The sequence below is a fragment of the Sus scrofa genome, chromosome 5, assembly GCF_000003025.6.
Source record: "Sus scrofa isolate TJ Tabasco breed Duroc chromosome 5, Sscrofa11.1, whole genome shotgun sequence".
Lineage (NCBI taxonomy): Eukaryota > Metazoa > Chordata > Mammalia > Artiodactyla > Suidae > Sus > Sus scrofa.
In genome coordinates this window covers 80858129-80884230 of record NC_010447.5, presented here as the reverse complement: position 1 = coordinate 80884230, position 26102 = coordinate 80858129, and the positions used below count along the sequence as shown (strand labels likewise).

The following is a 26102-nucleotide window of genomic DNA, read 5'->3' as shown; positions in this document are numbered from 1 at the left end:
TTGTCATATAACAATAGGCATTTATTTCTGACTGTCAGAAGGGCTGTCTAGAAGGGCTACTGGGGTGACCCAGTCTGCTCCCCTCGTCTCTCGCCCTCCAGCAGGCTGGTCCTGGCATGTTTCCACGGCGATGGCAGAGGATCAGGAGATCAAGTCCCAGCGCTCAAGGCAATTTCAGGCCTCTGTTTATGTCACATCCGCTAACATCCCACTGGCCAAAGCCAGTTCTTGACTTGAGTTCAGGGAGGGTGCTGCAGAGCTCCATGGCAAAAGGTACAGATGGAAGGAGAGGCAAAGAGCAGGGCCCAGAGGACGGCTTCCCCTCCACGCCTCCACCTCACAACACGCACTTCTGCACAGTTCGTCCCAGGAGGCTCAACCCCTGGGCTTCATTTTATAAACCACTTGCTTAACAGATCAGTCCAAGAAAGCACACCCTCTTGCACTTTTCAAGACTGCTTATTCCTAACAGATGGGCGCATTGATCTAGTTGCTTCTGTCCCTGAGCTGACACTTCTCCTGGTGCTTTCTATGAGAGAGAGGAAAATGCACAACCGGGCACTGCAGGGGGAAGACCCGTTGGCGGGGGTCTTCCTGAGGACCCCTGACGTCAGGGTCCCTTCCTAAAGCATGACCATGGACAGCACTTCTCTCTGATGTCCCCGTCACATGCACACCCCCAGTCTCTTTCTCCCCACACGGGCTCCTTTCAGGCACCGGTTCTCTTCAAAGCGTCCTGTGGGGCTCCACGCTCACCCCTCACAGCCCCAAGTCTAGTGGAAATCATGTCACTTAAAGCACTTGGACTCATATTGGGAAAGGCCTGCTTCTCCAGAGATAGGGCTGCCAAGTAAAATACAAGCGGTCCAGTTAAATTTAAATTTCAGATAAACACAAATAGGTTTTTTTTAGTATAAGTATGTCCTAAATATTGCATGACTGAGCAATATTCCACTGTATTTATGTACCACGTTTATCCACGCCTCTGTCGATGGACATTTAGGTTGCCTGAGACAAACTTATACTACAAAAACTATTTGCTGTTTACCTGAAATTTATTTTTTAACTAAAATATTGTTGATGCCCAGTATTATGCTAATTTCAAGAGTGCGGTATAGTGATTTGACATTTGCGTACACCGTGAAATGATGACTCTAAGTCTAGTAATCATTACCCATATCTAAAGTTATGATGATATAATTGACCCTATTCCTTATGCTGTACGTTACATCCCTGTGGCGTATTTGTTTTATAACTGGAGGTTTGAACCTCTTTAATCTCCTTCACCTCTTCTGTCCAACCCCCCCATCCACCTCCCGTCTGGCAACCACCCATTTGTCTGCTGTATCTGAATCTGCTTTTTATTTTGTTTGTTCCTCTGTTTTGTTTTTCAAATTCCACATATAAGTAAGAACATATGGTATGCGTCCTTCTCTGTCTGAATTATTTCATGCAGCATGATGCAAAAAGAAAGAAACTGGACTACTTTTTCACACCATGTACAAAAATAAACTCAAAATGGATTAAAGATTTAAATTTAAGACCCGAAACCATAAAATTCTTAGAAGAAAATATAGGCAATATGCTCTCTGATACCAGTATTAGCAATATTTTCAATCTGTCTCCTCAAGCAAGGGAAACAAAAGCAAAAATAAATAAATAGGACTACACCAAACTAAAAAACTTTTGCACAGTGAAGGAAACTATCCAAACAGACATCAGCCTAGTGAATGGGAGTTTTTTTTTTTTTTTTTTTTTTTTTTTTTTTTTGCAAACAACCTATCCTACAAGGGGTTAATGTGCAAAATATAAAAATAACTCATACCACTCAATATCAAAGAAAAAAAAAAGCCAACCTGATTGAAAAATGGGCAGAGGATCTGAATAGACATTTTCCCAAAGAAGACATACAGATGGCTAACAGACATATGAAAGTGAAAATCAACATCACTAATCATTAGGGAGATGCAAATCAAAACTACAATGAGATATCACCTCATAGCTATCAGAATGGTTATTATAAAAAAGATAATAACATCTGTTGGTGAGGATGTGAAGAAAAAGGAATCTTTCTGCACTGCTGGTGGGAATGTAAATTGGTGCAGCCACTATGGAAAACAGAATGGACATTCCTCAAAAAATTAAAAAGAGACCTAGCATCCATAAATGACCTAGCAATTCCACTCCTGGGTATAGATCCAAAACAAAACAAAACAAAACAAAAACACCAATTCAAAAAGACACATGCAACCCAATGTTCATAAAGGCTCTTTCTACCATTGCCAAGATATACAGGATACAATCTAAGTGTTCACTGACAGATGATTAAAGAGAATGTGATATATATGTGATGGAATATTATTAAGCCATGAAAAAGAATGAAATCTTGCCATTTGCAGCAATATGGATGAACCTGGAAGATACTATGCTTTGTGAAATAAGTCCCAAACAGAGAAAAATACCACATCATCTCACTTACCTATGGAAATATAAATTTAGCTAGGTGCCCTGGACTTTAATTTGTAAATCTGACCACTGTATCCAGAGGAAAAATCAAAACATTCTTACTGAGAGACAAGTGTGCACACTGGACTACACGCACACCCAAAAGAAACAGATCCATTACAAAGAAGAACTGGCTTCAGTTCTGTCTGACATTCCCCCCTCCGTCCTGAGGTTCATGGTCATTTTCAGTCCCCAGACCTTGCTAGGGATAGGAAGGTATGTGTTTTCTTCCTCTCCCATTCTGATTGCTCTGTAGCAACACTTAAAACAAAAAAAGACTTTTCCAAGGTTACTTCCATGTATCCGTAACATTTTCAAACTGGAAGGAAATTTAAAAGTCATCCCTGTGGATTTTCCGTTGTGGCACAGCGGAAACAAATCCGACTAGTATCCATGAGGATACAGGTTCATTCCCTGGCCATGCTCAGTGGGTTAAGGATCCAGCCTTGCCATAAGCTGTGGTGTAGGTGGCAGACATGGCTCAGATCTGGTGCGGCTGTGGCTGCGGCCAGCAGCTATAGCTCTCCTTCAACTCCTAGCATGGGAACTTCCATACGCCGCAGGTGCAGCCCTGAAAAGCAAAAAAAAAAAATTGCAAAAAAGTCATCCCTGTCAACCCCATCATTTAACAGATGAAGGTGCTGGGACCCAAAGAGCTGAAAAGACGGAGCAATGATTACTACAGCTTTTTGGAACAGAACTGAGTCTAAATCTAAACTTCAAGTTTTCTAAAACCTAGTCACCATAATTTCCACTCTTTCTCTGATCATCTTTGCCACAGCATCCACAAAAAAGTCCTTTGGAGCCGACATCACAGCAGTTAAATTGAGAGGGAAACCCTTCTCATCCCACATGACACTGACCGTGTGCCCTGTGGAAAGCAGCACTGCATCCCCAAAGCCATTTGCGCCCGTAGAGGCCCGGGATCTCCTCCAAACGTGCACAAGACCCCGTGCAAGCCCAGCTTGCAAAACTCAGGAGCACTCGAGCTCTCGGCTTCACCCTCCACATGCACCTCCAGGGCAGGCCTGCCGGGCTGTCGTTCAAACGCAGCTCCCTTTAGAGGACAGCGACTGCGCCAGCTGAGCGACTCTTTTGAGCCACACAACAAAAAGACACCAAAAGAGGCAGCTTTCAAGATCCAGTGTATGGGCAGGCCCACCCCTCCCCAGGCAAGCAGGGTGTCTGTCGGCTGTGGGAGCAAGGCCACATTCTGGGGTGGGGCAGCAGCCTGCGCCCTCCGCCCAGAGCCTCCTGCCCGGGGATAAAGGCCTGGCTCCTTCCCACGGGGACATTCCGCCACAGAGCAGCTGCTCGCAGGCTCTAATGCGGCCCATTGTCCTGCTGATTTAATGAGGCCTCTTGGGCGCCGCGTTTGTAAATGACAGTCACCGTCGTGCCAAGGCGATGGAGACACAAACCATCTTGTGTTCTGCCATCTCGGAAGCCGCACCGCGCAAGAGAAACGTTCTTCGTTTAAAAATAAAATACAGTCATGATAAAATCCACGTGACTGTCTGGAATTCATAACTTTACAAATTCTCCTTCAGCCCAAGCAAGTCACTGGCAAAAAGGCTGCGGAGCACAAGCTTTGAAGACACCAATGAGTCCCACTCCACGTTCGCTAGACGGGAAAAGTTGCTGAGACCCTTGGAGCTCCAATTTTCTTGGCTATGAACGGATATGAAAATTCCACCTTCTTCAAAGGGCTGCTGGGAGGCTGGCTGAGATCATGCATGGGTGAAACTTAGCCTGACATCTGGCATTTCGTAAGCTCTGAAACTGCTTATGTAATTTATATGTATATATAAACATAAACATATATAATTTATCTTACCAAAATACATGTACTACTGGAAAACAATATCCCAATATCCCAAAATAAATATATGTGTGTATGCATATCAATCATTATTAAGTAAGCCTCTTCTTTACCAGGTCTTAATCCTATTCTGTACCAAATCAGAGAAAATGGGTGACTCTTTGGAAAGTGATTACAAAGTAAGTTCTTTATTTTTTTTTGCTTTTTAGGCCCACACCCGTGGCATATGGAGGTTCCCAGGCTAGGGATCCAATTGGAGCTACAACTGAGCGAGGCCAGGGATCAAACCCGCATGGTTCCTAGTCGGATTCATCTCCGCTGCGCCACGACGGGAGCTCCCAAAATAAGTCCTATGTCCTTGTCAGCTGTTACCTTTGTTGTTGATGATCACACTGTTGTTATTATCACTGAATAAGAAACAAATTACAGGACCTTTGGAACCAGAACTCATTAACTCGACCCACTGATTAACTAACAGGTTTCTCTGCTCTACAATTTTAGGAGACAAAGGAAAGTGAAATCCCATAACAGATGGAGATGGACTACGGTTAGAATTAGGCTAGGGTAGGGGGTCAAAAAACTAGGATCACAAGGCAAATCTCCCGCTTTGGTAAATAAGTTTTATTGAAACACAACCCGGATCACTAGGTTATATACTGTCTTTGGCTGCTTTTGCAGTACCGTGGCAGAGGAGAGTCGGAGAGACCTACAAAGCCTAAAACATCTACTTCTCCAGCCCCTTACTGAGAAAATTTTGCTAACCCCTGGGCTAGAAAGAATGAAACAGGCCTAGCGCAGCCTCTGGCACACAGTAGGTCATCAGTAAGTATTTGTTGAAGAAATGAATAAACCAAATAAATGAAAAAGCAGGAAGCAGCTGATTTATTGCTGGCCCTGACCTATCAAGGTCTTCATGAAGTCACAGCCACTTCATGTTGATGTGTCAGCTCTATTACTGTCCCGGGGAATTGCTGGAGCCATTGTTGGGAATGAATAGGGCATAAATATCACTTGTAAATCAGATACAACGGTACTGGGTCCCTGCCAGTGGTCTCCAAGTGTTCCATCCTCTATTCAAGCAGGAGAAGGAGAGAGGAAGCCGGGAATAGCGAACAGTACATTGAAACTTACATTGAGATAATCCAGAGAATAGAGAGCAAAGGGGCCAGACTCTAAAACGGTGCATTTTGTCTCTCGCTACAGCAAAGGAAAAGGATGCGGACAATTCCCAATCCTGTGAATCTCTACAAAGTGCAGTGAGAAAAGGAGACTCCACATTCAGAGAGATTGATTGGTACTGTCATTTTAAAGATAAAAGCAAGGGAGTTCCCACTGTGGCTCAGCAGTAAAGAACCTGACTAGTATCGATGAGGGTGCAGGTTCAATTCCCTGGCCCTGCTCAGTGGGTTAAGGATCTGGTGTTGCCATGTACTCCGGTACAGGTCACAGATGTGGCTCAGATCCAGTGTTACTATGGCTGTGGTGTAGGCCGGCAGCTACAGCTCTGATTCAAACCCTAGCCTCGGAACCTCCATATGTCCCACGTATGGCCCTAAAAAGAAAAAAGAAAAGAAAAAAAAAAAAAAAAAAAAACACACAACAAAAACAAGACAAAAACCTGAGTTTAGATTTGGCTAAGGATTGGGCTAGACTAAATTATGTGGACAGCACTATCCACTAAAACTTGTATCAAAGTTCCTAGCTGAAATGTAAAAGCCAGGTCTTCCTACCTTGGGACGTGGACTCTCTAGGCCCAGGCTCATCACTGATCTCTGTTTCCATCCACAGAGCTGAGCACACTGCCCTGTGCTGCGTGGCCTTACCCACACAGACAGACCAAGACCAGACGGATGGAGAACTGAGGCAGGTCCTAAAAGAAGTGGTAGATCGGCTGTCCCAGAAGGCAGCTGGGTAGTAAGAGCAACAGCTGAGGATTTCCTCGGTGAAGAGACCTGGCATTGGTCCCTGGACCCAGTGTGCCCCGAGAACTCGTCATTGGCCCAGCATCCCCCTCACCTCCTAGGATCAGTAACCTGAATTTCCTCCAAAAAACTACCCTTTCCCCATTCTCAGCCATCCGGTTTAGCTGATGAGCCCCCTCCTAGTCCTAGGGATGGATCCTAATTTGTTTATACACAATGACCCCTAGCCATGTTCACAAGCTATCTTTAAGAACAACAACAAATCTCCATGGCTTTAATATAACAGGGGTTTATTTCTTGCTCAAGGGCCCTAATGGATGGGTGACCTTTCTCCATGCAGTGATTCAGGGACCCAGGCTCCGTCTCCCTGGGTGACCTGCCCGCCTTAAACACATGGCCTCAAAGTCGACCTGAGGGTCATTCCACTCAGCCAGAAAGCAAGGAAGGCACTGGCATTACTTCACTTCTACCCACCTGCATTGGCCAGAATTCTGTCACGTGGCCACATCTAACCACAGGGAAGGTTGGGAAATGTAGTCTAGCTGTTTATACAGAAGAGATGCTTGGCTTGGTAAACAGTGAGCTCTTTCTGTCACAGATGCAGCATTTAACTAAATCCAGCCAATGATGCATTAAGATAAGTTTGCTGGGAATTCAGGGAAAAAGATAACCTCTTTTCCCACTGATTGGGTGGGGGTGAAGGGACTGGTGCACCTGAACCCCTGGGGCTATGAAGCAGTCTGGGAATGGGGTCAGCCTGGAAAAAGCAGAACTAAGATATGCATCCTGAATCATCATTTGAATCCTGAATTGAGCAAAGCCTGAAGTCAAGCCTATCTCAGGACTTTATCTTCACTTGTGAGAATCAACATACTCCTTTCCGGTTTAAGCCCGTTTGACCTGGGTTTTCTTTCACTTGCTAATAAAATTATCCAAGGTAAACCATTTTTGTGGTTTACCAAAAAACTCTGCCCTTCCCTCCTCCCAGTTCTGTGGATGGCAAAAAGAGAGGTTAAGACTTCAGAATCTGTAGCCAAACTACCTGGATTTGAACCCAAACTGGCCCTTGAGCACTGCTTCATTGTGCCTCAGTTTCCTCAACTATAAATGAGGAATACGCACAGCACAGGATCGCTGAAGATTCGTGAGGTAATTTACGTAAATGCTGAGAATAGTGCATAACACTTAATAACACTGTAAAAACACTTGTCATGATTATGACATGATGTGCTAAATCCACGCCATTCCCTTTGCCCGCACCTCCCAAACACCCTCACCCTTTCAGCTACCTGATACTCCTCCAGCCTCTCCTCTCCTTCTCTCTTCCCTTCCACAGCCCTCTCTTCTCCACCCCCACCTCTCCTGCTATCATAATTGGCGTGGATTGTGGAGAAAACTTCTTTTACTATCCAAAAAAGATCCACTAACTCGCCCTGCATGAAATAGACTTTTTGGACCCTACAGGTGCCATATGTTAGCAACCAGCCATACCCATAAGCCCAAACTATCAAAGACACAAAGCTGTATTTTTCCATCTGTTGTCACGAAAATCCTTGGAAGGTGGCAGAAGGGGACCCAAGGACAAAATTCAAGATGCCAGTTTCACTTTATTAAAATGTGAGGGACATGAGCTGCCCCATGAACCACAAGCAACTGTTTATTTCCTCAAATCGCCTGTCAAGGCCTCATGAACTCGATATGATGTGAAATCTAGCATCTATTTCAAGAAGATTCCACCCCACCCTATCTCCTCATAGTCCACAATCTCCAGGGGATTGTACAGTCTAAAAGCAGGGTTCATGGGACTCCCAAACACAGGCTGGGAGAAAATTGGAGTCTCGGGACCTGTCATTACACCTTGCTGCCACACGGGGTCAGAGTTCAAAACACACGCCGCAGGTCCCCACCGCTGGGGCGTCCTAAGGCCCACTGCAGGCCGAATTCACTCCTGAGGGCGGTCCATCCTGATCTCAGTGCCAAGTGCAGCAAGAGGGCCTGTGGCGCTCCCAGGGTCACTGCTTTTAAGAATCCACTCTCTCAGTTCACGAGCACAGCCACCTTGCAGAACAGCAGCCAACCCGGGCTAGCAGAGTCAGGATTCCCTCTGGCATCCTCAAGGGCAGAGTTCACCTTCCACCTTTTCCTCTACAACTTTTGCACCATTTTTTCCTAATGGGTCGCATTATGCCTCCTTTTCTCCTCAGGAGACCAGCCTCCACGCCTCCCAGGTGTCCCACTTTAGGAAGGGAAACTGCCCCCACGGAGCACCCCTCCCAGAACAGAAAAGCGCACAACACATTCAGAACCAGGGGCGCATCCGGCAATGGGACGAAGTCAGGTCTCTTGCTAACTCCTCGTGGTCAGGCAGGAAAGTGAGAAGGAAAGGGAACTGAGCCATGTGCAGTTCATCTCCGCCCCCAACTGCCCAGATTTTAGCGAGACTTCAAGAGACTGCTTTTCCTGTGTCTGCTGATGCAAATCCTATTATTTTTATTAATCTACAGGACACAGAAGAGAATATAAATTTTGTGCTTATTTTTGCTAAAATCCCCTTCACTCGCCCTTGGACTGTTTTGGATTGTTTTGGACTCTCAGGGGGTGGCACATGGGCCTTTTGAGCAGGACCACAAAAATGAGCCATGATACAAGGATACTAGATTTTTTTTTAACTTGTATTTTACTTAATCTGCATCCCAAAGCATGTAGTAAGCTGTTTTTTATTATAATTTTTTCAATAACCTCAATGCATACAAAATGTAGGCAATCATTAAAACATTGAATTATAACAAATGCTGGCAGTAGACAGTTTTGTGTTTTCTTTTTACAGCCGCACCTGCAGTATATGGAGGTTCCCCGGGCCAAGGGTCAAACTGCACACATGTGCAACCTATGCCAGAGCTTGCTGCAATGCCAGGTCCTTAATCCACTGAGCCAGGCCAGGGATAGAACCCAAATCCTCACAGATACAACACGGGGTCCTTAACCTGCTGAACCACAGTGGGAACGCCAAGTAGATGTATTTTTTGAGAGTAGGATTAATAAATTGGATCTTTGCTTTCTCAACTACCCGAGGTTTCTTCTCAGCTTTTCCCTTCTCCACCTTCTTCCCCTGCTCTGACTACCTTCCTCATTGTCTCACACTTTTTACCCCCGTGATTTTTTTTTTTTTTGCCTCCTTGATTGTTAGCCATATTCAACCAGAATGTTTTAATCAATGTATTTATAAAATGTGATAGTCTCAGTTCTTTAACAAATGGTTTTAGTGAAACTCTTTCTACCTCCAAGACACAAACATACCAAATTATGAAAACACAAGCGCTAAAATTATAAAACGCTTTCTAATGAATCACAGGGGAAGACTTTCACAACACTGATTTCACAGTGATTTGTTGGATATGACATGAAAGCATATCGAGCTAACGAAAGAAAAAGCAGACAAACTGGACTTCATCGAGATAAACTGAGCAACAATCGACACTACCCAACAGAGTGAAAAGGTAGCCCATGAAAACAGGAGAAAGTATTTATAAACTATACTTATGAAAGGGATTAATATCCAGAATACATGAAAAGCTACAACTACTATAAAAAAAAAAAAAAACCTGATTTAAAAGTAAAGGACTCAACCAAAAGTCTACAAACAATAAGCACTGGAGAGGGTGTGGAGAAAAAGGAACCCTAGTACACTGTTGGTGGGATTGTAAATTGGTGCAACCACTGTGGAAAGCAGTATGGAGATTCCTCAGAAAACTAAACATAGAACTACCATTTGATCCAGCAATCCCACTCCTGGGCATCTAGTTTTCTATCCAGAGAAAACCACGACTCACAAAGACACATGTACTCCAATGTTCATTGCAGCACTGTTTACAATAGCCAAGACATGGAAACAACCTAAATGTCCATCGACAGAGGAGTGGATCCAGAAGATGTGGTACATATACACAATGGAATATTACTCAGCCATTAAAAAGAACAAAACACCAGCATTTTTTGCAACATGGACGGACCTAGAAACTATCGTGCTAAGTGAAGTCAGCCATACAATGAGACACCAACATCAAATGCTTTCACTGACGTGGAATCTGAAAAAAGGACAAATGGAACTTCTTTGTAGAACAGATGCTGACTCACAGACACTGAAAAACTTATGGTCTCCGGAGGAGACAGTTTGGGGGGTGGGGGGATGTGCCTGGGCTGTGGGATGGAAATCCTGTGAAATTAGATTGTTATGATCATCATAAAAAAAAAAAAAACCACTATTAACAAACACTATGAACCAAAAAAAAAAAAAAAAAAAAAAGGACTCAAATAGACATATCTCTAAAGAAGACACACAAATGTTCCATAACCGAATAAACAGATGGTCAACATCATGAGTCATTAGGGAAATGCAAAGCAAAATCACAGTGAGATACCACTTCACACCCATTAGAAGGGCTTCTATGAAAAAATAAAAAATTACAAGCACTGTCAAGGATGTGGCAAAACTGAAACACCTGTGCACTGTCCCGTGACTATAAAATGGTGCAGCCACTGTGGAAAAGTGTGTAGTAGCTCTTCAAAAAATTAAAAAGAATCACCAGATGATCCAGCTGTTGGAGGAGGTCATGGAGAGACAGTTGAGAACTGACTGACCAGGGATCTGGACCCTGGGGATCGGAAGGCCCCACCCCCACCCCCATCCTTGGAATGCAGATTCCGCTCGCCCTGCCTTTCGGGAACTAGAAGCTGCCCCAAGGACACAGCCTTGAGATAACCAGGGGTTGTTGAGACCATCTGGACGGTATAACTGACTGAACCCCATATAAGCTTTTAAGATGCCGGCAGGTAGGCAGGCACAGAGCTCTGCTGTCTTGCAGCCCGGTAACAAGCCTCCTAAGTAAGTTCCCTTGCTTATTAAAACTACCCCTTACCAATCTGGCATGATCTGCATCTTGCATGGGTCTCTCCTTGCCCTCTGCGTACAGGGACTGGATTCAGATTTCATCCGGGAAGCTCCCGAGGTCATGAACCAGCAATTCCACTCCCGGGAATGCGAGAGAACGTCAATCTAAAACGAAATGAGAACCTCATGCACGCGCCCTCAGAGGACCGAAACTTTCAAACAGACCAATTTCCCATAAACGCCTAATCTACAGAAGACAGAGACTTATCTCCTGACGAATCAACATCCACCAAGAATCTCTCCCCATCCTCAAGCCAGTGAACTCACCGCTGGACGCTGGGCTGGGCTCTCTGCTCTTTGCCTGTAAATCTAATCCACCCCAAACCCTCCATGATTCACCAGCGGCTTGTACAGCCTGAGTTTCCCAAACTGCAGTTCCTCTGCTATTCCTAAAAAACTGAATTTCTGCTCATTTGAGCTCCCCTCCATTTACTTCTTTATTTGGGTCCACAAGTTTAGCCCCCAAACAACTGAAAGCAGGGACTCAAACAGCTAAGTGTACACCCATGTTCCCAGCGCCACTGTTCACAACAGCCAACAGGTGGAGTCAACCCAAGTGCTCATCAAAGGACAAATGCGTAACCAAATGTGACTATACACACAGTGAAATATTCACCCTTAGAAAGGAAGGAAACTCTGGAGTTCCCGGTCATGGCTCAGCAATAACAAACACAGCTAGTATCCATGAGGATGCAGGTTCGATCCCTTTGCTCCGTGGGCTGAGGATCTGGCATTGCTGTGAGCTGTGGTGTACGTCACAGACACGGCTCGGATCCAATGTTGCTGTGGCTGTGGTGTAGGCCAGCAGCTACAGCTCCGATTTGACCCTCGCTTGGGAACCTCCATATGCCACCAGTGCTGCCCTTAAAATAAAAAAATAAAAAAAGACAAAAATAAAATAGTCTTTCCTTGACTCATTTCCAACCCCACCCTCCCCAGTTAGTGCATCATTTCTTTGCTCCCCATCTGCTGTAGGATCCAATGAAAAAGAAATCTACTCCATCTCCAATTTCTCTGCTCTCATTCTATCTTAAACCTACTCCAATCAGGCGCTCTTCCCTACCTTTCCACTGAAACTGCTCTTGCCGAGTTCACCAAAAACCACACTGCTAAGCCCAGAGGGCTAGCCTCAGTCCTCACCTTACTCTGAGGCAGGAGCCAGATGGGCTCCAGGATAAATACTTACAACTTGCCTCTTGTTTATACTTCTTGAGGCAGGAGATAGGTACAACTAGCCTCTTATTTATACTTCCTGAGGCAGGAGCTAGGTGGACTCCAAGACAAACATTTACAACCAGCCCCCTAGCTACACTTCCAGGAAAAAATAACAGGCCAAGGCAAATAATTAAACCTTTCCTGGGCAAAAGACCTAAAGGTCACATACTTCCCATCCTCAGGGTTAGGATGCTACACGTGGGTCAGAATAAGTCTAGGTAACCTTCCCACAAGGCCTTGCTTTGGAATCCCCGGTGGCCAACGTGCATGCACACGGGCTCCTGGGTCCCGTCAGGTGTGAAAGACGAAACAAGATAATTGGCCAAAGGCCCGAAGAACCGCCCCCCACAAGCTGTCGAAATCACCCCCGGGCCTCTCCTCCTTTGGGTGTGGAGCACCCTCTGCTTCTGCCTTAGATAAATTGACTACTTCTCTGAGGGCTCTCCCACCTGTTGTACTGTGTCTCCAACAATAAACTATATTCCTGTTTTTACAGTCTCTGCCTCCTTGCAATAGTCTTGCTTTCAACAGGGGGCCAGAATCAGGGCAATTCTGCGTGAAGCTTCTAGCTGGTCTCGTGGCTAGGACTCCTGGTGTTCACTCAGGCCGCCCAGGTTCAACCCCTGAGCAGAGAATTAGGATCTCGCTCCCAGCCGTCACTCACTGCTGTCTCTCAGGGTCAAGTCCACCTCACGTCATCACTCGACACAGGTGAGCATCCCTCCTGCCTGTCCCAGTCCTCCTGCACTTCTTTTTTTTTTTTTTTTTTTTTTTTTTTTTTTTTTTGTCTTTTTGTCTTTTGTCTTTTGTTGTTGTTGTTGCTATCTCTTGGGCCGCTTCCGCGGCATATGGAGGTTCCCAGGCTAGGGGTTGAATCGGAGCTGTAGCCACCGGCCTACGCCAGAGCCACAGCAACGCAGGATCTGAGCCGCGTCTGCAACCTACACCACAGCTCACGGCAACGCCGGATCGTTAACCCACTGAGCAAGGGCAGGGACCAAACCCGAGACCTCATGGTTCCTAGTCGGATTCGTTAACCACTGCGCCACGACGGGAACTCCCCCCTCCTGCACTTCTTAACTGCAGTGTCCCCGGAGCTCTCTACGGACCTGCACTCTTTGATGACATATCCTACCCCATGGCTCTAAATACAACCTACCGTGATGCGACGTCTCAAATGTCTACCTACTCCAGACTCATGTACTCAACTATACCCTTGACATCTGCGTTTGGCGAGCTCATCGCCATCTACAGCGTATCACATCCCAAACTGAACTCCTCGGTACCCCCTGCACAACTTCCTGTCTCCACGGACAGCAACTTTATCCTTTGGCTTACTTAGCCCAAAAGCTCCGCCGTCATCCTCTCTTTCTGATTCACTCCTCATCCAACTAGCAACAAAGGTTTTGGCCCTCCTGACCCCTTCCCACCATCTCTGTACCCCTCCCCGCAGTTCAAGCCAGCATCATCTCCTGCCTGGTCTGTTGCAATAGCCTGTTGAGAGGTCTTTTTCACTTGCCCCTCCAAGGTCTATTCTCAGCACAGCAGCTAGGATAATGGGTTCCCAACAGAGGAGGGACCCTGTGTTTCCACTAAGCAGAGCCCTCCAGCATTTCCCAGAAGCTGCACCCAGGTCCTTTACCTTTACCCCCCTTCCACGTTCACCCCAGGGCCTTTGCTCCTTCTGTTCCCTCTCCCTGCAATGCTTCCCGGGGATATCCACTCAGCCAATCCCCTCACCACCTCTGAGTCTTTCTCACGTTTCACCTCTTCAGTGAGGATTACGCTGACTTCCCTACTTACTATGCCTTTCCTAGCTCTCCAAACCCTCTTTACTCGGCCCTGCTGCCTCTGTCTTAACATTCCTAACAATTTGTTAAGGAAGGGCCCCACATTGTCATTCTGCACCTGGCCTTCCTTAAAGATCTCTACTTGCCTCCGTCTTTGTGATTTGCAAAACAAAGAAAATGATCATTCCTTTCCATAGGAATTTTGAGAGAACTAGATGACATACATTAAGTCCCAGGCATGTGAATGTTCATAAATTCATTCAACGATAATTTACTGTTTGTCAACTATGCATCAGGCACTGAGGAAATGCCTAGGAAAAATTGCTCTCATGCAGCTTGCACTCCAGTGGGGCAAAGAAAGCCAGTAACAAACAAGACTCTGCCGCATGGGATAAGTACTCTGCGGAGAACTAAAGTGAAGTGACACAGGGAGTAGTCGACCACATCTTAGGTGATGGGGGGCCGCCTCTTTGTGGAGGGACATTTAGATGAGAAGAAAAAAACAACTACGCAAAAGCCAGAGGGAAGAGCATTCCAGGCAGAGGGACTAGCAGGTGAAAATGCCAAAGACGGGAACTATCTTGAGGTGTGGGAGACAGAAGAAAGGCAGGATGGGTACAGCCAAGGGCATTAGAAAGTGCTTCAGGACAGAGCTGGGGTGAGGGGGGGACCAGAGCCTCCATCAGGGAGGACCCCAAGCCATGGCGCCTAGCGGATGCTTGGTTGAAGTGCGATGGCAAGCCATTCAGGAGTTTGTAGCTGTAAATGCTTGGTCTTACTTATACGGTTAAAAGACAACTCTGACTGCTGCTTGAAAAATGGATTCACGAGGCAGAGGTGGAAGGAGGGGGTTCAAGTAGAAGCTGCAATGCTACTATGATACTGAAAGCCAGAGATGACAGCAGCTGGAACCAAGGGGACAGTGGTGGGAGTGATAAGAAACGGTCAGAATCACATGGTGAAGGTAGACTCCATAGGAGCTGCTGGTACTATGGGCGGAGAGCAAAGGAAGAAAAACAAAAATGACTTGAGCAATTGGGAGGATAAATGGTCACGATGATCAAGTAAATACCAAAGCTTAAAACCCAAATACCAAAAAATACCAGCTATGAATTGGTTGATTAATACTTAATCCTATTTAAGAACTAGGATGTTATCCTGAATGAACATCCTAACCAGAGTTCCTGTTGTTGGCTCAGCAGGTTACAAACCCGACTAGTATCCATGAGGATGTGGTTCGATCCCTGGCTCTGGCACTGCCGTGAGCTGTGGTGTAGGTCACAGATGCAGCTTACGTTGTGGCTGTGGCTGTGGTGTAGACTGGCAGTTGCAGCTATTAGACTGCTAGCTGGGGAACCTCCATATGCCACAAGTGTGGCATAGTTCCCATCTTTGGCAATTTCACCTGCTGTCCCCTCTGCTTGTAATGCTCATCCCTCTGACTTTTGCATAGTTGTTTTTTTCTTATCTAAATGTCACTCCACAAAAAGCAAAATAATAATAATAATAACCTAAGACCATCCCAACCAGGAAGGTGCCCAGGGGATGGTGTGCACCCAATAAACCCTGGTAGAAGGAATGAATGAACTGGGAGGAGGGAGACTGCTGATGGGGAGGGAGGAGGGGAAGCCAAAGAGAAACTTTGCCTATTTTACAGTTTTGCCTGAAGCAGGACCTGCTGACTGGTCTCCACAAAGAGGAAAAACAAAATCACAAAAAAAGAAAGTTTACTGCATGGAAAGATTTGACCTCACAAAGGAAAAGGAAAGGGCCAGGAGCACAGGGAGACACGTGTTTGGACACGTCCCCTGCTTGGGAAAGCTGACTCCTGCCAGGGCCAGGATCTGATGAGTGTGCAGGAAACCCTTCTGCCCTGTCAGTTCCGAAGGACCACCGGGTGCATTTATTGACTCTCTCAGAGGGCTGCGCAGGAGCACAGGAACCAAGAGCGGCGTTCAGGGCCAAGTACAGGCATGGACATTTATTTACTCGTCTGTGCGCTCAGCACTTTCCGTAGGTTGGAAGCATAAAGGAGAAGCAATGCCATGGCCCCAGTGTACATGCCACCTGGAGACACAGTATTTCAGCCTGAAATGATAGGCCCTTGAGCCCTGGTATCTTATACTCACAATAAGAACCTCCCTGTAAATTCGGCCCCTGAGAAATGGCAACGGACTAAGAGGGGGTCTCTCTACATAACAGTTTAAACTCTTTTCTAATCACGCATAGTGCTACACAGGTACATGTAGGGTACACCACATGAAATTGCCAGGATTAGTCCATTTTTTACCTAACCAGTGACATTTCACATGGTTCAGCCTGATACTCCCCTCTGCAAGCTGAGTCAAAGAGTCAAAGCAAAGCAGCACCATGAGAATAAATCTCTTTTTTTTTTTTTTTTTGTCTTTTCTTGAGCCACTCCCACAGCAGATGGGGGTTCCCAGGCTGGGGGTCGAGTTGGAGCTGTAGCCACCGGCCTACACCACAGCCACAGCAACTCCAGATCTGAGCCACGTCTGCGACCTACACCACAGCTCACGGCAACGCCGGATCCCTAACCCACTGAGCAAGGGCAGGGATGGAACCCAAAGCCTCATGGTTCCTAGTCGGATTCATTAACCACTGCGCCATGACGGGAACTCCAATAAATCTTAGCTTAACTATATTGCTGCCACATTCTCCTCAAAATCCTAGAATGTTTCTGTTTCCTTTGAGAAAGTAATTTCTGAAGGATTTAAGAAAATTCAGATTATTTGGGGGAGAAAATGTAATTTATCTATATTCCTCTTGGATGCACCCAGAATTCAAGCCAATCACCAAAGGTGCTCAAGGCTTAAAGAAGTTTGGAGGGAGATGGAGTTCCTGCTGTGGTCAGCAGGTTTAGAACTCAATTAGTATCTGTGAATATGTAGGTTCAATCCCCGGCCTTGCTCGGTGGGTTAAGGATCTGGCCTTGCTGTGAGCTATGGTATAGGTCACAGCTGCATCTCTGATTTGGCATTGCTGTGGCTGTGGTGTAGGCCAGCAGCTGCAGCTCGGATTCAACCCCTAGCCTGGGAACTTCCATATGCCACAAGTGTGGCCCTAAAAAGAAAAAAAAAATCCAAAGGAATGCGATATGGAAAAACTTACCAAAAAACAAGGAAATTTTAGAACGGAGCTGAGTGGTGTCAAAAGCATAAAGAACTAATTTGGGGCTCAGGGAACTTAAAGAAAAAAGAAGAGTATGTTTCAATAATGTTTGGGGAGTGGTGTGGAATTTTACCTGAATTATCTAACCTGATTATCTATACAGCTGAGAAGTTCCCACTTCTGTGAGTTATTCTGGCAAGGATCTGTATTCAACGTTTACTATATATCACTCTTCCAGATATTTATCAGTTAAGTAATCAGAGTAAAAAATCTGTGCCCTAGGGAGTTCCCATCATAGCTCAGTGGTTAATGAATCCAACAAGGAACCATGAGGTTGCGGGTTCCATTCCTGGCCTCGCTCAGTGGGTTAGGGATCCAGCGTTGCCGTGAGCTGTGGTGTAGGTCACAGATGCGGCTTGGATCTGGTGTTGCTGTGGCTGTGGTGTAGGGCAGTGGCTACAGCTCTGATTAGACCCTAGCTTGGGAACCTCCATATGCCTCAGAGTGCAGCCCTAGAAAAGGCAAAAAAACAAACAACAACAACAACAAAAATCTCTGCCCTAAATGAACATATATTTAACTGCGGAGAGAGGCAGCAAACAACAAAATAAACTTGAGGATTGTCTGGGGACTTGGGGAATGATCATGCTAAGCAGCAGCAGAGGTGGAGTGGGAGTAGAGTGGTCTGCGTGGGTCTCCTGGAGAGGGGGGATTTGAACAAGGGCTTGAAGGAAATAAAGGAGTTAATCAAATGGCTCTTTAGGGAAGACCTGGACAAGTTACTAAGCGAGAAGCGTGCATGACAGGGGTGTGCTGTGCAGAGCTGGTGTGGTACCTGGCCCTGGAGCATGGCTAAGTCCTTTGACATAGAATAGGAAGGCTCTGTCCATCCAGTCTGCCCATGTCAAGCTATGCCATGGACAATAAGACCAGGAGATCCTGCAACGGACCATTGGGAATCAGCGACACTCCAGCTCTGGCCCACAGCCACCTACGCCTGTGGTTGTCTGGATCCCAACCATACTCCTCACAGTTGCTCTTGAGGACCTCTGGGGCTGTGGCCTTTTCTCGTGTGACAACAAATAGGACCAATTCAGTTCACCATTGTAATGACTGAATTAGATGAACCACAATAATCCCTTCATTAGCTTAAGGCTCATGGATCAGGACGGTGGTCTATCCTGAGAGGCAACGCACACAATTAGAGTAACATCACCCAGTGTCTGCTCCCAGCTCAAGCTAACTGACACTGAATCCCTTTATGCCACCACTTTCACATCTACCAAATCAAGGCATTACCTCTTGCCCAGTCTATTTCACACGGTTATAGTAAAACTGAAGCAAGATGATATGCGCACAAGTGCAGTGGAAGTTATTATGCACAATGCAGTATGACTTACCCACTTCAGTGTCCTCAGAGCCTACAAGTGTCTGGTATTCCATAAATATCTGTTGAATGAACGAAAGAATAAGTAAAATTTACAGTATGATAGCAACCCCCCCCAAAAAAAATCATCCTGTTAGACATGACATATGTCTATACAATCAAATGCATTTGGGAGTACGCAGGACAACTATCTATATAAGTCAGGCCAATTAAAATATTATTTAGACTTTCACTTGAAAACTTTTTGAAGAAGTTATTTCAAAACATGGTATGAAACTACAAACTACTCTCTCTTTGGCTTAAGTCATTTGATGTAGAAAAGCGCAAGATATTTTTTACCCAAAGCAGGGAAGGAAGAAGGACAAAGAAAAAAGAATTCAATATTGCTCAGCACATGGGTACAAATAAGAGCTTAAAAAAAAAAAAAAAAAAAAGAACAGACAAATGTGGATTTCTTTTTAGTAATTTCCCTATCTGGAATATAAACAGTTGTTGAATTGTTTCAATGTTGCAATTTGATGTGAAGGAGGAAGAAAATATTCTGTACTCTGGCCAAGCTGTTTCAGGGGTCAAGAATTCTTCCCAATGAGCACATGAAAAGAATATTCAGGAGAATCAACAGCAAGCGATTCCTATAATACAACTGGATTCTGCTGAAAATGCCTACTCAGCATGAAAGCTACAAGCGAGGGCAGAAAAACACATCTCTTCTCCTGGGAGATACCTTTGATACTACTTGAAATTGTGAGCTGAGATTCTGAGAGTCTGTTTTGTTCTGTTCGTCCCACCTTAGCCAGAATTTACATCTTATCAAGAACCTATGTGTGGAAAGAATCTGAAAAAAGAATGGATATGTGTTTATGTATAACTGAATCACTCTGCTGTACAGCAGAATTTATCACCATCTTGTAAACTACAATAAAACTTTTAAAAAATGGAAAAGGATTGCATATTGCAGAACTTCTCACCCATAAGAAAAAATGCGATTGAAAAATAAAATTGTTTACAATTTGTGTGAACACTGAAAACATTATGCCAAGTGAAATAAGTCAAATACAAAAGGACAAATACTGTACTTGTCCTTTTTCATTGTATGTCATTACCATCAAAAAAAAAAAAAAAGCTCTTGGAGTTCTCAGTGTGGCACAGTGGTCAATGAATCCAACTAGGAACCGTGAGGTTTCGGGTTCGGCCCCTGGCCTTGCTCAGTGGGTTAAGGATCCGGCGTTGCCTTGAGCTGTGGTATAGGTTGCAGACAAGGCTCAGATCCTGCATTGCTGTGGCCCTAGAGTAGGCCGGCAGCTACAGCTCCGATTCGACCCCTAGCCTGGGAACCTCCATATGCTGCGGGAACGGCCCTAGAAAAGCCAAAAAAAAAAGCCCCCAAAAAAACAAATAAATAAGCTCTTTACTTCCACTTTATCTTAGCTGAAAACCTTTAACAAATGGGAAGGTGTTACAAAGTAAGAATAATAGCATTTTTATTTTTTATTGAAGTATAGTTGTTTTATAATATTGTGTTAGTTTCAATAATAGCATTTATTAATCTGTTATGAACCTGAACATATTTTTCTCAATCCTCATAGCAACCCTACAGTACAAGCCTAATTAGTTCCATACTGCAGATGAGTCAAATGAAGCTCAGTTAAGTTCATTATTCGAAGTCTCGGCACCTCTTGATGCCACAGAAAAGGCTTAAACTCCTGTCTATCAGCCTCCGAAGATGAAATATTGAGGAGTTCTCGGTGGGCACCCCATCTTAAAGGGGATTTCCAAAAGTAATAAGATAAAAATCAATTTTTATCAAGAACCACATTAGGCTCGGAGGGGTCTGACTAGGGATAAGAGGCATTTCCAAATAGTTGTGATTTTGAGACCGTGGGTAATCATCAGTAAAGCCCACTTCCCCTGTAACCTGCCCTCAGGAAGCAAGGCCCTTGGAATTGTAATTCCCAAACACTCACAGGTCCTCCAAGCGCCGCGTAGCAGCCTAAATAAGATATGTGCCAGCGTTGTTTTCCAGGACTTGGAGTCAGCGCCCCCCAGTCTGAGCCGAGCTGGTTAAGACTGTAAAGAACCACCGCCCTCCAAACATCTCCCACGCCGTCCACGCCGTCCACGCCGTCCACGCCGTCCACGCCGTCCACGCCGTCCACGCCCTCCACGCCCTCCACGCCCTCCACGCCCTCCACGCCCTCCACGCCCTCCACGCCCTCCACGCCCTCCACGCCCTCCACGCCCTCCACGCTCCAGCTGGTCCTTCCTCTTTATTCCTTATCCCATAAATTGCGTCTGGAGGGTAGGTTTAAAGTTTGTTCCCTGGCTTTTTGGCTTGGCTGCCCTTGTGAATAGACCCTCTTTGCTACAAACCTCAGCACTTGGGCGTTTTGGCTTGCTGTGCGTCAGGTAAAACAAACCTGCTTTGGTAATGGTTTCTCATATTGAAAGTTTTCAGGGATTCGTTATTTTCTCTTTTCTATGTTTTTACTTCCCAGAGCCCCATTTTCATTTGGAAAAATTCTACCGGTTTTTGGATCTGTTGAAGCTATGTGAAGCAGCTGTTTCAGTTTTCTAGCTAAATGTTCGAGAAAGATCAACAGCTAGCTGCCGTTCTGAGATCTTTTTCTTCAGAGTTTGGTAAAAGCTGCCAAGAGAATGAAAAAGGAGTCTTAACCAGGAATTAACCTTACATGTCAATTTCTTGGGGTTTTTTTTTTTCCCCCTGCAAAGCAAAAGATAACATTATCCCTGGTAAACAGGTTTGTTCTATTTGAGAAGCATAAACTCTAACCTTGTGGTTATCTTACAAGGTCCAAAAGTTACCTTACAAGGTCCTTGTTCAAGATTCAAGCTCCGAAGCAGGTCCTGTGGATGGTTACTAAGCATCAACCTGTGGCTTCACACTGCTTGGGTTCACATCTCAGCTCCACCCTTACTAGTTTTGTGATTTTGGACAAGTGAGTCAATTTCTGCCTGCCTCAGGCTCATCTGCAAAATGGGGTAGTATACTGTAATTATACCTCTTTCCTGGGCTTGTGGTGAAGATTAAATAAGAGGGTTGAAAATTAAGAGTGTCGGGGAGTTCCCTGGGGGTCTAGTGGTTCAGACTCAGTGCTTTCACCACTGCAGCCTGGGGTTGATCCCTGGTCTGAAAACTGAAATCCCAAATCAAGTCACTGCATGCTGCACCAAAAAACCAAATTGTCTGGCACATGTAAAAGCTATGTGTGTGTTTGTGTCGGTGATGTTGAGAATGGTAACGGTCAGCATGATGATTGTCCGTTCTTGGAATGCTGCTCCAAGCACAAGTGAAATGCTTTATTGGGTAAAGTTACCAAGAACTGAATCTCAGGGACTGACATGATACTGAGAAAGGAGCACTAACAACTCAGCATCCATAACCACAGAGGATGCCCAGGAGTGTTACCCAGGAGGTATCCTGGCCCTTCTTTTGATTTTTTCCTCTGGAAAAAGACTCCGGGTTCAAATCAGGATATTAATCCTCTCAGGTGTTGCTGCTGATCACTGGGGCAAAGGAGGTGAGAGCTAGTCCAGGGGATGGAAGGAGGAAGCAGTAGAGGAGAAGAGCAGCCCTGGGGAGAGGAAAGCCATTCCCAGGTCTTAAATAACTGCTGCGGCACAGTAGAGGGGATATTGGAGAGAACAACTGCCTATGAAGTACTGTTGATTAAAAACCCTGTGGCTCGAAATAACTTTAATGAGGGACACATTACAATAATCATCAAAAACAATATGGACCACGGTAAAGAAAGTGACATCCGGCCCCCCGCTGAGGACACGCATATCAGCTGAACTGGGTCAACCCAAGGACAGAGGAAATCAAGAGCTGCCTGGAAGCTACAATGGGCTAAGAGTAGGGATTCGTGTAGCTGTTGTCTGTGACATTAGCATCTTTAAAAGATAAAGTCAAGAATGAGCATCCACTGTGTGTTATGCACCATTTTAAGGACCTGTTCATTGCAGGTAACACTGGGGAAGCAGTGTTGGGGATTTGAAACAACCTACAGAACCTTTATTCATAGCAATCAAACAAGCCTAACAGATATAAAATTACTCAGAAAAAAAAAATATATATATATATTTTTAGGGCCACATCAGGCATAGGAGGTTTCCAGGCCAGGGGTCAAATCAGAGCTATAGCTGCCGGCCTACGCCAGCCACAGTCACATGGGATCTGAGCCATGTCTGTAACCTACACCAGAGCCTTAACCCACTGAGCAAGGCCAGGGATCAAACCCACAGCCTCATGGTTTCTAGTCGGATTCATTTCCGCTGTTCCATGATGGGGACTCCTCAGAAAATACTTTTTGAATTTATTTTATAGAAGTTAGTTGACTTACAATGTTTAATCTCTGCTGCAAAGCAAAATGATTGTTATATATCTTTCCCATTTTAGTTTATCAGAGGATACTGAATATAGTAGGACCTTGTTTTTTAGCCATTCTATGTGTAATAGTTTGCCTCTGCTGATCTCAAATTCCCAAAACATCCCTCCCCACGGCCCCTCCTCTTGGCAACCACAAATCTGTGTCTGTGAGCGAGGCAATTGCTAAATAAAGCCATGTGTTTAAAAATGCATTTCTAATACAACTAATAAAGCGTATGAACAGGTCCTGGACTGTGAAATCCCCGTGGCCACTGGCAAGTTAGCTTCTAAGTAATTTAAAAATAGAATACTCAACCTGCTAAAATCTAGGATAGTATTTTACTAAGATCAATAGAATATATCTAGAGTGCTAAGATTAGTTGCCAAAGAGAAAACATCTCTTGGTCTAAAAATTTTGGAAAATACTGCTTTAGGCAAAGGTGAACTGTTCTTTGGTTTTTCTGCCTTATGTCTTGCTGCAGGACTTCTCAGAAAATTTAGTGAGCTAATGAGAATGGTCAACCCATAAAGGACAGAAGAGGCAGGGTTTTCCAAATTATCTGATAAGAATTCTTCCCTGCAGCATCTTTTACCCAACTATTTAGAAAACAGAAGTATAGATTCATCTTACGTTTTCCCCAGGAATCTAACCCATTCCAAGTCCCAGATATTTATCCATGTTTTCAGAGAAAAAGAATCAAGCTTCCAACTTCTCTCCCTCGTGTATTAGTTAAGACAACACAGCTGCTGTCAGATAAATCTGTCTCATGACTTTACACAATAGTTTTTCCTTAAGTAGCAATCATCCTTGCAAGTGGAATCACCTGCGAAGCTTTGACAAACAAAACCTTCAGTGCCTCCCCCCCCCACCCCCCCAATCTGATTTGATTGTCTGGAGTAGGGCAGACACTGGAAAAAAAATTAAGCTCCTCCAAGATTCTAAACTGGGTTGAAATCCACTGAACCAGGGGACCGTAAAGACTGCCTCATCTGGCATCTTCTCACTCAGACCCTGGGTTAGCCTCTGAGGGCTTATCTGCCCTGGAAGTGTCTTCGATTATCGACCAATATAATGTAATGTTTCAAAACTCCAAAGAGAAAGATTTTACACAAAAAGGATTATTTCAACAAAAATTGTCTCTATAATTGCATGAATCTCCCAACTGACTCAGTGTCATGAGATGTATACTTATAAGCCTGCCCTGTTGAGAACCCAGATTTTATACTTTGTGGTGCTAGGCCACTTTTCCATGATGTCAGTGGGACCAGAGCACCTGGTCTCATCTGGCTACTTATTCATTAAATACTGGGGTTTTTTAAATTTTAATTTATTTTCTGATTGTCTTTTTAGAGCTGCACCCTCAGCATATGGAGGTTCCCAGGCTAGGGGTCGAATCAGAGTTACAGCTGCCAGCCTATACCACAGCCACAGCAACACCAGATCTGAGCCTCATCTGCAACCTACACCACAGCTCAAGGCACCGCCAGATCCTTAACCCACTGATTGAGGCCAGGGATCAAACCTGCGACCTCATGGATGCTAGTCAGATTCGTTTCGGGTGAGTCGCAATGGGAACTCCCATTAAATACTGTTTTAGACGGCAAAAGGTGGTGGTTAATAGGACTGGCTGTGGAGCCACCCAGTTTGAAAACTGGATCCCCACCTACTAGCTGTGTGACCTCGGAAAGGTTGCCTAACCTCTCTGTCTCAGTCTCCTTGTCTGTAAAATGAGAGGAACTGGCCTGTTTCACCAAGCATTATGCGGAGTAAACAGGTTCGTCGGTGGAGAAGGCTAGAATAAGCGAGTAGCAAATAGCCATCGTTTGCCAAAAACTTACTATTATGTCTTTTATTTGCAAATGCAGGTCTCTGCTCCGAGCTGCTGGGAATACAGAAGAGGAAGGCTGGCCCCTCTCCTCAAGGAATTCACGTTTGGCCATGGGAGGCAGCCCAGAGGACTGTGTCAGCTTTCATCGCATGATGTGCAAAATGCTGAGATGGGCTCCAAGATGATACTGAAGGAGCGGGACGGACAGGAAGCTTTTCTAAAAGAGGTGCATTAGATCCGGGCCTTGAAGCTTAGATGAAACCTATAAACTCAGTTATTTGCTGTTGAAGTAACCTGAAAGAGGGGAAAAGATGAATCAAAAACCCACCCATTGGCATCTGCAAAGAGATTTGTGGTAGTTTGCTACCACCCTAGTCCAAGTCGATGACCCAGCTTTCTGCAAAATCCTCTCCCTGCCTGGAATTGTGGGCACTCTTGCATATTCTGCCCGAGGGCTAGCTCAGGCCTTCATGCTCAGAGAGAGGGGCCTGCAGTTTTCCATGGTGTGGTTGTATAGACGTTGGCAGGGCCTGGGTCCAGGACCAGGCAGGACCAGTGGCAGGATGGGCAGAACGGTAGGAGGCAGGAGCTTTCATAAGGCACAGAAGTTCCGGATCATGTCTCTGCCTGAGCCCCTTCAGGATATCCTGTCATTGAGCCAGGACATGTATACAGTTGAGAGTGGCTGATTTCACTAGATTGGCCATTTTTCCTGTCTAGAGGAGGCAGGGCTTTCATATCTGTTTCAATCCAGGAAAAGGAGAGAAAAAATTTAAAGCAAACACGGAGATGAGAAAGAATTCACTTGGGCGTGCATCAAACGAAGTTAAAGTAGCTGAATAGTTCTGACAGGTGCCTGATACAGAGAAGGAGCCAAAACGTCCTCGCCATGCTACAAAATCTAATGCTTTTTTTCCTGGGACTGGTGGCACAAAATCTCTGCTCCCTGCCTGAAACAACAGAGCAGGTAAGATGATTAAGTTGCATTTTTTAGAAAAATGTTGTTCCTTTTCACGAACTCCTCAAAAACTGTTTTCCTATGTTGTTATGGGTAAAGATACTCTCTGGGCTGCATAAAATAGAAAGCTTGTGGAAAAGAGGACGGTAAAGAGGATCTGTCTAAAGGGGAACCAAGCCAGTGGTTCTCTTCCATGCTAAAACGCCG

The 26102-nt window shown here is 45.1% G+C and overlaps 2 protein-coding genes across 2 annotated transcripts in view; one reads left to right on the top strand and one right to left on the bottom strand.

Moving 5' to 3' along the window:
• LOC110260598 lies at window positions 1–25083 on the bottom strand. The gene is made up of 5 exons (XM_021091259.1): window positions 25040–25083; window positions 20686–20980; window positions 19446–19556; window positions 18735–18783; window positions 1–843 (listed from the first exon to the last, which is right to left on the bottom strand). The coding sequence occupies exons 1-5, from the start codon at window positions 25081–25083 to the stop codon at window positions 710–712; spliced, it is 633 nt and encodes a 210-aa protein (XP_020946918.1). The 3' UTR covers window positions 1–709.
• Window positions 21010–26102, top strand: part of STAB2 (stabilin 2) — a 170763-nt gene continuing 165670 nt past the window's right edge. The window contains 2 exon segments of the mRNA XM_021092647.1: window positions 21010–21127; window positions 24975–25904. Coding sequence (XP_020948306.1) covers window positions 25827–25904 — 78 coding nt within the window. The 5' untranslated portion in view covers window positions 21010–21127; window positions 24975–25826.

Coding starts and splice junctions, on each gene's coding strand:
- LOC110260598 (XM_021091259.1), bottom strand. CDS start 25,083: ATGAAAGCTGACACAGTCCTCTGGGCTGCCTCCCATGGCCAAAC. Junction 19,557..20,685: donor ACGCGGCGCTTGGAGGACCT/GTGAGTGTTTGG, acceptor TTCTTTTTTCAG/ATTCTTTCCACACATAGGTT. Junction 18,784..19,445: donor AATTTCAAGTAGTATCAAAG/GTATCTCCCAGG, acceptor TTCATTCAACAG/ATATTTATGGAATACCAGAC.